This window comes from Harpia harpyja, chromosome 12 (assembly GCF_026419915.1).
Source record: "Harpia harpyja isolate bHarHar1 chromosome 12, bHarHar1 primary haplotype, whole genome shotgun sequence".
Lineage (NCBI taxonomy): Eukaryota > Metazoa > Chordata > Aves > Accipitriformes > Accipitridae > Harpia > Harpia harpyja.
Genome location: NC_068951.1, coordinates 20,630,200 through 20,643,932, shown reverse-complemented (window position 1 = coordinate 20,643,932; position 13,733 = coordinate 20,630,200). Strand labels below are relative to the sequence as shown.

Below are 13,733 nucleotides of genomic sequence, written 5' to 3'. Positions count from 1 at the left end.
TGTTATGCAACACCAAGTGTCAGGAACAATAGTGCAAGAAGCTGAAACTTGAATAAATGTTCTATGATCTTGTAGGAAACCTTTTCCTCTGATTAAGCTGAAAAGTATAGATTTGATTAGTAAATTTTTTTTTTCATTATGCAATCATATTCAGGAATTGAGTACGGCACTGAAACTGGCAGGATTGCTGCTGTAGTCATTTTTTAATATGGAAGTTACTATAACATGTAGTAGAGATGACAAGAAAATTGAAACCATATGATGGTACGGGGAATGTACATGGCATGTACAGAATTTCAGTAAACTGGGATGTTATTGCTGAGTTTAGCACAAAGTACTATTCTGGTCAGGGTCTGGACTCCTAGCAAAGTTGAATACCTGCCTTTTAGCATGTCTGCTGCATGTAATATTTCAAACCACTAACCATAGACTGATTACAGATCTGTATATAAAAATAGGTAACGTTTAACAAAGAACTATTACATGATACTAGGTCCCTAATTGGAGGAGGCAGGCTTTGAAATGATGTTTTGTTGGGATTTCTTTGTTATGCTGTGGACTTATGGATATTTTATACATCTTAAAATAAACAATTTTGAGGTTTGGGGGGCATGTTTGGAGTCAATGGCATCTATTTTATTTAAAATTAACTATCTATTGGGTCAGGCATCACATGATATTATTATTGACATTTGAGTATTAAACTGCTAGTACAAAACAGATTATTAATGCCAGATGCAAATTCACTTAACTGTGGAAATGAATCAAATGTTTCTGACTGACTGGCCAAGGCAGAAGTTTCAGCAGACCCAGATTTTCCCTGTTACAAATTCTCATTTCCTTTTTTGACTGTGTGTGTTGGAATCACTGCTTCATTGATGACATGTGACACTCACCTGACGATCAGTGCAGGTCTATCCTCTCCTGTGGCCACCCTTGCCATTAGTTCCCAGAAAGTATGATGACAGCTTTGCCATTGTCTGGGTGTCCTCAGAGCTGCTGAAGGTGGTGCTTACTCTCTCCAGTAAGAGTTAACTGGATTGGCAAGTATTGTTGAACCTGTCTGCCAGCTGTTGCCATTACTTTATACATGAGAGTACAGGTATAAGAAAGAGCAGAGGGTGGTATCAAGTCATGTAAGTGGAAAATTGCATCATGATGTTGATGTTAATATTAAATACAATGTTTAATGTTAATTAAGGGACCTTGGGATATCAGTGCCACAAAATGCATTTGCGCTAAATAACTACCAGAGTTATTTCCACAGTTTTTCCTCCAATACAACCTTAGAGCCTGTCTCTCCTGTTTTGCAAAGTCACGGGTTTTTTTCAGTGGTGCAATCTGTCCAGAACTGAACAGCAAAAATATTTGTATTCACATTATCTATTAAGACAGCAAATTGCTTGTTGTACCAGAAAAATGAATGCTACTCGTTTGTATCCCCCTTGCCATGGTGCTCATTCTAAACTGTTTGCTATTGTTTTCTTGTATAGCCTGATACATTTACAGTTCTTCCATTTGGTATCAGTTATAGTTAATTTAAGTACCACTGAATTTATTTTTGTCTTTTTGCTGTGTGTGCTGCATTTGTAATTGTGCTTTTATTTGAAAATGATTGGGAGAGACAATCTCAGTTGTATTTTTGTTCAGTATTGCATTGACATTTTTAATGGCATCTATACTTTGGAAAAATCTCATGACAATTTTCCTTCTTATTTGTTTTCTTATATTATCCTATGCATGTGCTTGATGACCTTTCTTTCAAATAATTTGTACTTTTCTCTTTTGTTTCTCATTTCTTTTCCTTTTTTGCCTGAATTCCTGCTTCTCCCCTCCTCCCCAACCTCTCCTGATTGATGCTTATTCTCCCTGGCCTATTCCAGTTCTCTGCCTCTGAAAGCTTCAAAGAATGACAAATCAAGAAGTTTGAAAAAAATCTCTCGGTAAGAATGAAAACAAGGTGACATACTTTGTTGTCTCTACACTTAGCTCATCTCCATTGAAAGCTGCTGTTTCAGCTGTAATCTAGGAATTGGCATACTTTTGATTACTGCTTTTAACTGTGGGGCACTGGAAACCACACATTTTCTATCTAGTGTGTTTAGTTTTATACTGATGAAAAGTAAATATTTTCACTTGTTAAGGTTGAGAGTTGGGCACAGAACTCAGCCTTTGCTAAGATACTACTTTGAAATGTCAGAGCCCCACTCTGCTGAAAATGCAAAGGAGTTTAAGCCTCTTGGTGTGAGCTGAGCAACGCAAGCTTTAGACTTTTCCTCCTTCAAAGAAAACTCCATTTTAGAAGCCGTAAAATCTTTAGCATCTGTGTCACCTTTCATAATTGATACTCTCTGGCTATTCTATCAGGTAGGTGACCTTCTATCTGGGCCTAGCTTTACTGTATAAATACTTAGAGCTCATATTTGTAAGTTAGTGATCAAGAGGTAGAAATACCAATTCCCTTGTCGTAAGCCCCCAAATTCCTGATTTTTTTCTTTGCTTAAAATGACAGCTTTCCTGCATTCTTAGGGTAAGTTAGTTCCTTGGGACCATGTGATGACTAATTTATCTAGAGCAGGATTTCATCACACTTAAGATAAACGGGATGGTTAAATGCTTTTGAGAAAGCGTAAAGACAGCTGTGGGGAGAGATGACTACTGCCTAAACGTTGTAGGGGTAGATACCTAGCGGTGGACTTTTATATTGTTTAAAGCACTTGTTGCTCCCAAAAGAATAATAAATCCTGACTGGTTTTGTGCTGAGCTCCATCCAGCCATATCCTCAGGCACCTCTTCAGTGCAGTGTCCCCTTATGGCCTGCCACGCAGAAACATTATAAATTGGATCAAGTCCTTTGGCCTTCCCAATGGGGCTGTTGAGGGACTTTTGAGACAAGCAGATAGCTCCACAATAGCTCTAGCTCGGTTTTTGTGTCCTGCATCTTGTTCTCAGTATCTTTAACATCTTATACCAAACAGGAGCTTTTAAAGCTGTGGAGATAGGGAAATTTCTCATTCTGAAATACTCTCAGTTGTGTGCTGAATTAACACCTGTGGTGTTACAGTTTATTTTTATGGCTACCTCAGCCAGATACATACTATAGGCATAATCAGATTATAAAAGAGGCAGCAGTTTGCCCACAAGGAATTTTTCTGTACACACATGATCAGGAATGAGCTGTTTGTACTGGCCAGGAGTTTTGGTTATTCACCAAAGCAGCAGGCATAGCCTTCTCTTAACAGGTGAGGTGCTAGATATGATGAGAGAGAAATTTCTTTCTAATAAGAACGTGACAATGGATAGTGATGATGGGGAGGAATTAGCCCCACCACATCTCAAGATGACTTTCAGTACTGTTGTTGCATGTGTGGGGTACTTACTGCAGGTTTTGTGATGGGATGTTAGCTTTAGGAAGCCTCTTCCACCCAGGAGGTTGTTGACAGTGTTCTTAATTCATCTCACACATGTGCAGGAAATGGAGAAATATTCACTTCCAGTAACAGAGAAAAAGGCCACACCCTTAATCATGAAGTTTTCTCATGATTAGATAGTTGGTGTAGACTTTTTTCAAATTTTGTGAGAGATGTGTTAATTTGTTAAAACCACCCTTTGTATGTAATTATGTGTATTAATGCTGGACTAAGTAAGAGTGGATGATATGTAGGAGTAGAAATACACTAGAAACAGAAATTAATCAACTTGGATGAACTTAATTTCTGTAAGGGTTCTAAACTCTTAATCTTGTGGAGGGTTAAGTTGACAGGGGGCTTAAACCATAAGTGTACTGTTCTGTTGTTAAATGTGTTCTTCCTATGTTACAGAGAGTTCATCAATTACATGAAGCGATCCCGAACCTTTTATGCCTCTATAGCAGAAAGGCTGTGTGATGGAGACCTGGTGATGAGAGACAGCTCAACCTGCTGGAATGGAGAGGATGTTGTAGAAAGGTAAAGTTAAGAGTAAAAGTTTTCCCTAACAGTGAAAAAGGTGACTTCATGTCCTTCTTATGGTTCAGAAGCATTCTGAGACACTGTTGTTATAAATTTCTCCTTCATAGTGAACTTGATGCTTAATTGAGCAAGGTTTTTGCTAAAATAAAAGGTTGTTAATGCTGGGTTTTAGGTATCTGTGTTAAGTATAGTGGAACACTTTCTTGAAGGGCTGCTTTGTAGAGTCCCTTTCTTTCACTATAGAGAGACAGCTCTTTGTCTGTGGAGGCATCTTACCCTCTAAAGCTCAGTTAGCAAGCAGTTCCTCTGTGACTGACTGGAGGTCCCTTCCAGTCTGCTGTTCATAGGCTCATTAGTGCAGAGCTGAACATCACGTTTGGCCATAATTTAGAAAATATGTAGTTCTTCCTGCAAAGGTGTCAGAAAAATGCAGTGACCAGACCATTATGTTTTTAAAGGATTTCCCTGCCATTTCTTTTCAGAGTTTCTGACATAGCACTTTGAATAACAACTGGTTTTGGAATTGCCCAGCATCCTTACCAGAGCATGTTCTGCAGGAATTCTTATAAAGTAACAATTAATAAGTGCACTGTTCCATGTTGGTAGAGCAGCTAGAAGCTCTGTAAGGTGTAAAGATATTTCTAGTTTGTCAGCTAGTTTTTTTTTCCCCTCTATGTTTTACCACTGTCTTTCCCATCACCCTTTAGAATCCAAACTGGAACCCTCCATGAGCTAAACTTGTTGCTGTCATTTCTCTTACTCTGTATAACACGAGGCAACGTTGCCCTGAGGAGAAAAAGAGGTATTCAGAATACAACTATGTCTGTGACTATCACCGTCAAAGTATACATCAGGTTTTGCAGTAAGAGCTGGTTGGAAGTGTGCCACTGAATGTTTTCCAAAAATGTCTTTTTGTTGAAACAACTGTTTCATGGGATTGTATTGGATTTCATGATGTTTCTTTCTGAAGTGTGTTTTGTGGTCTGTAGCAGTTTTACAAGATGAAGTTCTAGCATTCTGTTTTCTTGCTTTAAAACAATTTTCATGATTGAAAATTGTTTCGGAGGAACTTATGGAATAATTCCAGTGTGGAACAGAGAGAGATGTTACAACTATAGGCTGTCCCATTAAAGGGAGTTCTGACTCCCACACAGCTCTGCTTAGAAGTTTACTATTTCAATGTATGTTGGCATTTCAAATTAATGGTGAAAGCGTATATTTGAAGATTTTGGCAGCAATGCAGTATTCTAAGTATTAATGTATAGCAATTGTAATACTGATGGAAGTTTTTAGTGTAAAAGTAATGAAGAGGAAGTGGGGAGAATATCAGTATTGCTAATCAGAATTTCCGTTTCAGAGTCCCTTTTGCTGGTAACATGTTGCTGGATACACAGTTAACTTTTAGAACAAACAGCTTTCTGACCAAAAGAAAAACAAGAAAAGCAAAACCAAGAAACATTTTCTATATCAACTCTCTAAACAAAAACAAAACCAAAAAAATTAATGTTTAATTTTTATCTTTGTTTTTTTAAAAAAAAACTGCCTAAATTGCTGATATACATGTCTTAGAAAGGCATGAATGGGAAAGCTGTTGGTTTTTTTTCCTTTGCCAGTCGGTGCTTTCCCAGACCTGGAGGTGTGCAAGAGTTTCAGGTTTGAAAAGGGTAAGAAGCTGGGAAAAGTAGGAGGAAAAAGACTAACAAGACCCCTCATATTTTGAATTAAAAAGCAAAAACAAAGGGGAAAAAAACCAAAACAACCTACACCCCAACAACGACATGAACAAAAAAACCCCACCCCACCACCAAACCCTGAAATATATCTATTTGTAGTTAATATATTAAATGGGCAAATTAGAAAATAAAAGTTTAATTTCACATGTTTAATCAGACAGCAATATGTATACATTTATCAGTTCTGTCACAGTATTGATTGCCTTAAAAGGAGGAGACTTTCCAGGCAGGCTGCACTGCCAGCAATGCTACACAGCAGCACAAACATGGTGCCTGCTTGCTGGCAAATATTACTCCTTTCATGATCTGTTTTATAGGCTGGACTTGTCACCAGTTCTCCCCATGTGAGAAATAAAACTGTCGTGGTGATGCCTGAAGATGCATTTCTCTTTGCTCTTTCTCCTTTCCCAGGAGACCAGATGATTAAATATCAGCTGTAGTAAACAGCTCTGAACTCAAAATAGAGCCTTATTCTTAACTCTGTATCAGAAAATAGACCACCCCAAGTAATCTGGTGGATCTCTTCTGAACCTGAGTTTAAGGTTACTCAGGCTGCAGAACTGGCAAAAGCTGTGGTTCCTGTTTCCTTGATGCTTCTTGCATTTCATAATACTATTTGAAAGCTGAGTGATATTTATGCTGCATGCTAATTGGCATTCAAGCTCTTCAGGAAAAACAAACTCAACCTTTAAAAACAATTTGACACATAAATGCAGCCTGAAACAATATGAAATTATTACTCAGAAATGGGGATTGTGCATTCGATTAGTAGAAAGGGCACTTGAGGTCTGTCAGAGGATCTGATAAACAGGATTCTCATTGTACTTTTTTATTTTATTATAATTCTCTGGATTGGGTTTTATCATGTTTAAATCAATGCACTAACGGGCAAAAAAGAGTTTGAGCTGCCAGTAAATACACCATAAAGAGAGACAGGTTGTTTCTACCGGTTTTAGGGTATGCTTCTGGCCTGCTCTTCAGATGGACAGCAAAACAAGGCTTTGCTAGTGTCAGTTCAGGGCCACTGAAGACATTAGAAATACTTGCACCAGGAGTACTGTCTTTCTCTTAATTACTTTTTCGAGGAACTTGTTCCTGGAACAAGACTTCATATAAGAAATAGTCTGTGAGGCTAATAAATGGTCTGAGTATACAAAGAATGCTCAGAGAAGATGAGGCAAGAGCAGAAAACCTGGAAAAATATCTTGCAAAGTGAAGCAAGCTTGGAGGAATTTCTATGCTGGAACCTTTCTTTTGTGGCAGTGTGTCAGATGATTATCTCAATACCATGTCAGTAGAAGAGATTGCAGAAGTTGACAGTGCGAACTATAATGCACCGCCAGGACCAGACACCATTCACCTAAGAACTCTAGAAAGACTAAAGGGTTAAATAGTTGAATTATTCATTGTGATACTGTAGTTTCTTTAAGAGTGCTCCAATAGTAGATGATGGAAAGATGTGAAATGTGAAGACATTGTATTTTTAGCAAAATAAGGATTTCGGAAAGGTGTGGCTGGTAAACTTGGTATGTAACTGTAAAATCTGTAGAAACTATAAGCAGATGAACATGATACTTAGGGAAAGGAATCAACATGTTGAGAGTCTTTAGAAGGAGGTAACAAGCATGTAGACAGGGTAGGTTGCTGTAGTCTGCTTGGATTTCTGATGTGTGAAGGACCATATCAAACACCTAAGGCTGGTAGAGATGAAAATAAGGGTAGGGAATTGATGGTTATAAATTACAGTAGAAAGAGATCACCAGTGGCAGTGCATGGGGGATTTGTGCTGGAACCTGTGCCGTTCATCTGTCATAAAAGACCTGTGAAGGGGAGTGAATACTGTGGTGACAGCATGTGCTGATGATACTAAGTTATCCTGGGTAGAAAAGACAAGGGTCACCTGTGGTTAATTGCGGGAGGAATGACTAGGCAATAAAATGGCATATGGAATTCAACACTGGCAAATGTAAAGTGATTCACAGAAGTACAATCCAAATGTTACGTACAGAATGGTGCGCACCGAGGTGGCTTTCACTGCTCCAGGCACGCAGTGTCTGCAGTTCTGCTGTCCCGCAGGCTCAGAAAGAGCACAACTGCAAATGTACAGAGGGAGCAACAAGGAGGGGGATCAAGGGCATGAAATGGATCCTGTATGTGGAATGGCAGGCACTCCAGCCTGACACAGAAAAGATAGAAGGGGAATATTATAGCAGCCCATAAAAATCATGTGTGTTGTGGAGATGCTGAATAGGGATTTGTTGTTCACTGTCTCTTTCGTTACAAGAACAATCGTTCGTTACAATCTTCTTAAATTAATAAGTGATAGCTTGAAAACAGAAGGAGATATTCCTTTGCTAAACTTTGGTTAAGCTGTGAAAATTCTTGCCTTGGGATGTTTGGGTGTTTAAAAAAATGGATGAATTCATGAGCAAATTCAGCTCATAGAAGAGCAAGTTGTAAAATTACTATCTGAGCAGATACAAGGCAATCAGGTGCCACGTGCAAGTCTCTTTCTCTAAGAGCTGAGGCAAAAGGTTAGACAAAAGATTTCCTCTGGTCACTCTTAGGCAGCTGCTCCCATGGACTTCTTTTCTGTAGGGGCTAAACTGCAGGAACCTTCCTCTCCTCAAGAATCTCTCTTCAACTAAGCTAAATGCTGACATTGAATCACTTTCTGCATTCTCCCTGGCCGTGGTAGCTAAACAGGATTTGCTATCTCAGGTCTTATCTTCATAAATGGCAGACTAGTACAATACAGTGCCCAAGGAGTTTCCCAAAAGCTCATCCTAAGTTCTTCTGTTGATGTCAGATTTACATCTTTGCACAAAACATGGATTCCCCCTTAGAATGCCTTTTATGAAGTTTGGCTTTTTGTGAAGTCTTGGCTGCAATAGAGTAGCCTTATAAGAGACTGCTCTTTCTGCTGCTGGAGAAGGGAAAAGGAGATGTGGTCTCATTGGCAGGCTTTTGGGGTGTGCCTGTGTACAAAGATGAGTAATCCTGATTTGGAAATAGCACTTTAAGGGAACAGTGGGTTGTGAGTACTACATTAAAGTTGGATGATCATTCAGTCCATACATCTCTGCCTGCCTACTTATCTCTTGCAGTTTCTATTTCAAGAGAGATGAAATAATCATAAATAATAAATAGACAAGCAGTAATCTGCATATAAAAGAATTAAAACATCGTAAGCGTAATTGGCATTCATTATAGCCGACTCTAGGCACTGCGTACACTCTCCCACTCTTTTGCCATGGCTGTTCCATTAGTTCTCAGAGAGAGGCTGATTGCAATCGGAAAACTATCAACTGCAGTGCATGCTGCTCAGGCTTCAAGGCTGGAGTGTGAAAGTTGCTCGGGGCATTTTCAGCAACCTCAGCACTTGCCTTTCAGATGTCAGTGACAGCCTCCTCCTCTGTATGTCCAGGCTTAATCCTGAAGCAAAGGCAATATTGCAAGCATGGCTCTGCATCCCTCGAGCTTTGCTAGAAGTTGCATACTCAGGGCAGCCCCCAAAGACTGTTCCCCAGTTATCACATAAATGGACGTGTGCCTTTAGCATGACCATTTCAAAGACACTCCTGTCACATGAACAGTGTGTCAGGATCTCAGGACTTTTGAAAGTTGAGAGGTCTGCTCATGACTCATGTGAGAATGCAGCTGGCTGTGTGTGGGGACTGTCCCACGGAGGAATAGACACTAAAATCTGTTATGTTGCTCCTACAGAAAGTGTTGTCATTTTACGAGTTGAAATTTAGAGGCTGACAGATGCTAGTGTGAACTGTAAGATTGCTGCTACCATTTCAAATCTTTTTCCTTTTAAGGAATGAGCACTTGCAATTACTTTGTTATACTCTTAAAATGGACACCATCTCTACTGTGATGTTCCACTATGCAAAAACCAGCTTGAGTCTTATAGTAGGAAAATGTGAGCCAGTAATGAAGAAAATTAAGTGGCTGGCTTTGTTATTAGCAGTGGTGGATGCTTGGGATCTCTGTAATAAAGTCCCTTTTTCTCAGGTGCTGAAATATGCTTTTAGGCTGTGTCTCTAGTGCACAGTAGGCATGGATCTTCAGAGAAAGGGATGGTGCTGATAACCCAATGCCCACACTATCTGTACTTTTGAGGTTCAGACTAGCTCTGGTGCATTCCTGGGGACTGAACGCCACTGGCATCCTTGAAGTGCATCCTTAGTTTTGTTGAAAAAGAATCTGGTTTGGAGACTGCTCTGCAATATAAACTGGAGTGTGAGAAATTGTGACACTCAGGGGATTAATTGAAAAGTATAAACCTGATCAGAACTAACGTGCTAATGTAGACACACTTGGTGGTCACCTGGACACCTGCGTTTGAAGTCTGGGGTCTGAAACTTTAACTGCCTCAAATAATAAGTACTTAGAGGCTATAATTAGCGTGTATATAAAGAAGTTTGTTAAAAAATTGTATCAATGCAATCTATTGATGCAGTTAATTTATAGTGACAATTTTGTTAGCACACTGCCCCTAACGGTGAGGTGGTGTAGTGCTTCAGAGCTGTCAGACTGGGCTGGCTCACAGGCTTGCTGTTTTCTGAGGAATTCAGCAGAAATGTCCCCTCCTGGAGCTGAGCCAGCCTACCTGTGCTAGATGTGTGAAACCTAATGAGATCACAGCAGGTACTGACTTGGCTGCAGGTGGTAACCTGAATCCAGGCTCTTGGCTGCTTTTGATGCTATATTTTCCATTTACCGCCCCCCCCCCCCCCCAACTTAGAACAGTGTCAGCCTTCAGGATGACTCTGAGAAAGAAAACTTTCAAAAGTTTGGCAGAGGAATTATTCCTTGAAGAAGCAAATCCAAATCATGACCATGATGTGCAGCAGCTTTACATGACTTTTTCTAAGCAAAGTGTCGTGACGCTTCTAGGTCAGTGAGATGTTTTACAAGTTACAATTGCACTGTAGATGTGCAATTTGCTTTAGGAGTTATTGCTACTTGATGCCTAACTGTGGAACAGGTTGGAAGTTTCTACAGAATTAGGAGGTTGAAGAAAGGGATGTTACGCCAAAGTAAGAGGAGGTCAATTAACAAGAGTTTGGGCAAGCCAGTAGTGGCAGAATACTTTTGAAAACTTGGGAGTTAAAAATGTGTGAAAGGAAGAGTAGATTTACTAGGTGGCATGTATTGACACTTAATGTCTCAGCAAATCTAAGATAATTCTGTCTCTCACTGCATTTGTGGCAGTCTTAAGTCAAACATTAGTTTGACTAGCAATCACAGCTTTTGATGGAATGAATCTCTAGTGAAACAGAGCAGCTGTAGTGGCTATTGTAGCCTACTGATCTATACTGAATTTGTGAAATGGCTTAGTGAAGTCGTGAAGAAATAATAGAATGTGTCAAGAAGAAATGGACACTGGGATTTTTTGTTTGTTTGTTTGCCACAGTCACCAAAATATTTCCAAAGTAAATGATATGCTGCCTTAAATCCTGATGGTTATTCAGTGTTCCATCATGCTCTGACTAGGTCTTAAAAAAAATATTTTGGAACTAATATTTCTGGTTCTAAATCTGATATCTTGGACCACTCTTTCCTCCTTTGAAATAAAAGGGTGTGTTCCTGTAAGAACAGAATTGGGAGGTCCATGTCTTAAAGAGCAATGCCTTGCTTCAGACTAAAATGTCTATTATATTAATTGCATTTAAATAAGAGACCTCTGTTAAGTCTTCACTATTTGCACTGAAATTTAAGGCTGTTTCTAATGTTTTCTATCCACCACAGAAAGAGCAAAATAGTGGTAATATTTGTTTAGATTATAAATTAGTGGACAAATAAACCTGAAAAGCTTATTCCCCTCCAGGTTTTTGCATCTACTTATTTGAAATAACTACATTTTGAAAGCTGAGCCGTCTGTTTCTGTGGCCAGCTCCTTATTGTACAAAATTTAATAAGCAGAGTATGTAAGTTTGATTTCTCAGTATACTTTTAAGAAAAGCAATCTTCCGTGCTCTCATTTTTTTTTCTTTCAGGCAAGAAGTACTGAAATGTAGTTACAAGTGCAAACAAGTTGCGTATTAGTGAGTTTGAAGCATGCTGTTTCTTCCATAGTCTTAGCTGCTCTGCAGCCCAGTTTTACCATTTTGGGTAATCCCATTTTTTAAAATTGAAGAACAAAACTAAATTCTCTCCCTATTGCTGAAAATCCACAGCTTTAGGAGAAACTATGAAATTATGACCATATGCAAAATATTTTCAAATATGGAAATACTGGAAAAGGAGAGAGAGAGGGGAGGTATTCTTCTCCCTGTTGCTAGGGTTCTTCTTTCCTCATTTGTAGCAACTAAAGCATTTTTGGACATGTGACTGGTTGTCCCATCAAATCCCCATGAACTGCTATCGTTATTTTTACTCTTAACTAAAGATTTGTGCATATATGTAGTATCTATAACCAGGAATTGGAACTGGCGTTATAAAGAACAGCTGTAAGTATGCTTTAGGCCACTGTAATATTTGTTATTTTTCTGTCTGCTTACCATTGTTTCCCATCTGTCAGGCTTAACAGTTGTTGAGCTCTAACCATTTCTAAGTTGGAACCTATGTATAATAGTTGGATCAGAAGATCAAACTTAGCTTTATTTGGAGTGGGGAAACAAAAACCTTTGTGAAAATTATTGTAGGGAATTCTGTGGTTGTTGCCTCTCAATTTCAAGAGAAAATTTCCTGAGTTTCCAAATTAAATGGTCTTTTTCTTATTGCCAGTTAGCTTGATCTGAAGTAGTCTTCATAATGGTAGAAGTAGAACAATTCTGCTGACCAGACATGGCTTTCCATTGCATAGTTAGAGAACCCATCACCATTTCAGATGTGTCTCTTCAGGTGCGTGTGGGTGGATTTTATCTGGAATGGGTTTCTCTGAATGTGGCAGACTTTGCCATTGGTATTGCATTAAAACATTTGAGACAGGTTAAAGTCTTTATTCTCATTTCTCCAAATCTGCCTTCGTTTTGTAGTGCTATGAGGAGTTAAAAGATAGTAAAAACATGTTCATATCACTGAAGTCTACAGGTTTGTCATGTAGTACCCTGATTTGGTGGGGGGCAGGGGGAGAGGTTCTTTCACAGCAACCGCTTTTCAGATTGGAGTCACTTCTCAGTAAATTTCAAGTGTAAAATTTTGGGGTTAAAAACTTGCATATAAAAATGGCTTTTGTCGTGGTTTAACCCCAGCCAGCAACTAAGCACTATACAGCTGCTCACTCACTCCCCCCCCCACCCAGTGGGATGGGGGAGAAAATCAGGAAAAGAAGTAAAACTCGTGGGTTGAGATAAGAACGGTTTAATAGAACAGAAGAAACTAATAATGATAATGATAACACTAATAAAATGGCAACAGTAATAATAAAAGCATTGGAATGTACAAATGATGCGCAGTGCAATTGCTCACCACCTGCCGATCGACACCCAGTTAGTCCCCAAGCGGCGATTCCCCCCACCCTCATTCCCCCCAGTTTCTATACTAGATGTGACGTCCCATGGTATGGAATACCCCGTTGGCCAGTTTGGGTCAGGTGCCCTGGCTGTGTCCTGTGCCAACTTCTTGTGCCCCTCCAGCTTTCTCACTGGCTGGGCTTGAGAAGCTGAAAAATCCTTGACTTTAGTCTAAACACTACTGAGCAACAACTGAAAACATCAGTGTTATCAACATTCTTCTCATACTGAACTCAAAACGTAGCACTGTACCAGCTACTAGGAAGACAATTAACTCTATCCCAGCTGAAACCAGGACAGCTTTTAAACCAGATTACTGGGAATATAAGAGAACTATGTTTTGTAACACTCAGTAGGAACCCACACTTCTTTTCCTTCCTTCTCTCCTGCTGTCCCTTACTTGTTTTTCTTGGAATTTTGCATTAAGTGGAGAGATTAGGGGACACCTGTCCACAGGCTTGAGGAGATCATGTCATGGGTTGTTAGGCTCTCAGAGCCTATGCAAGCTGGCTGGGAAAGGAAGTAGCAAATCACAGTGACTTCCTTTTCTCAAAATGTTTTCCTTTAGAGACTTTCAGTTTTTA

General features: G+C 39.4%; 1 protein-coding gene across 3 annotated transcripts in view; it reads left to right on the top strand.

Annotated features, from left to right (window-relative positions):
• LOC128149177 (glypican-5-like) overlaps positions 1 to 13,733 on the top strand; it is a 405,549-nt gene that overhangs the window by 140,682 nt on the left and 251,134 nt on the right. For 2 of the 3 annotated variants that reach the window (XM_052804047.1, XM_052804045.1), the window contains 2 exons: positions 1,884 to 1,943; positions 3,822 to 3,947. In XM_052804047.1, coding sequence (XP_052660007.1) covers positions 1,884 to 1,943; positions 3,822 to 3,947 — 186 coding nt within the window. The remainder of the gene's footprint in view (positions 1 to 1,883; positions 1,944 to 3,821; positions 3,948 to 13,733) is intronic. The other variant, XM_052804046.1, reaches the window with a different exon arrangement.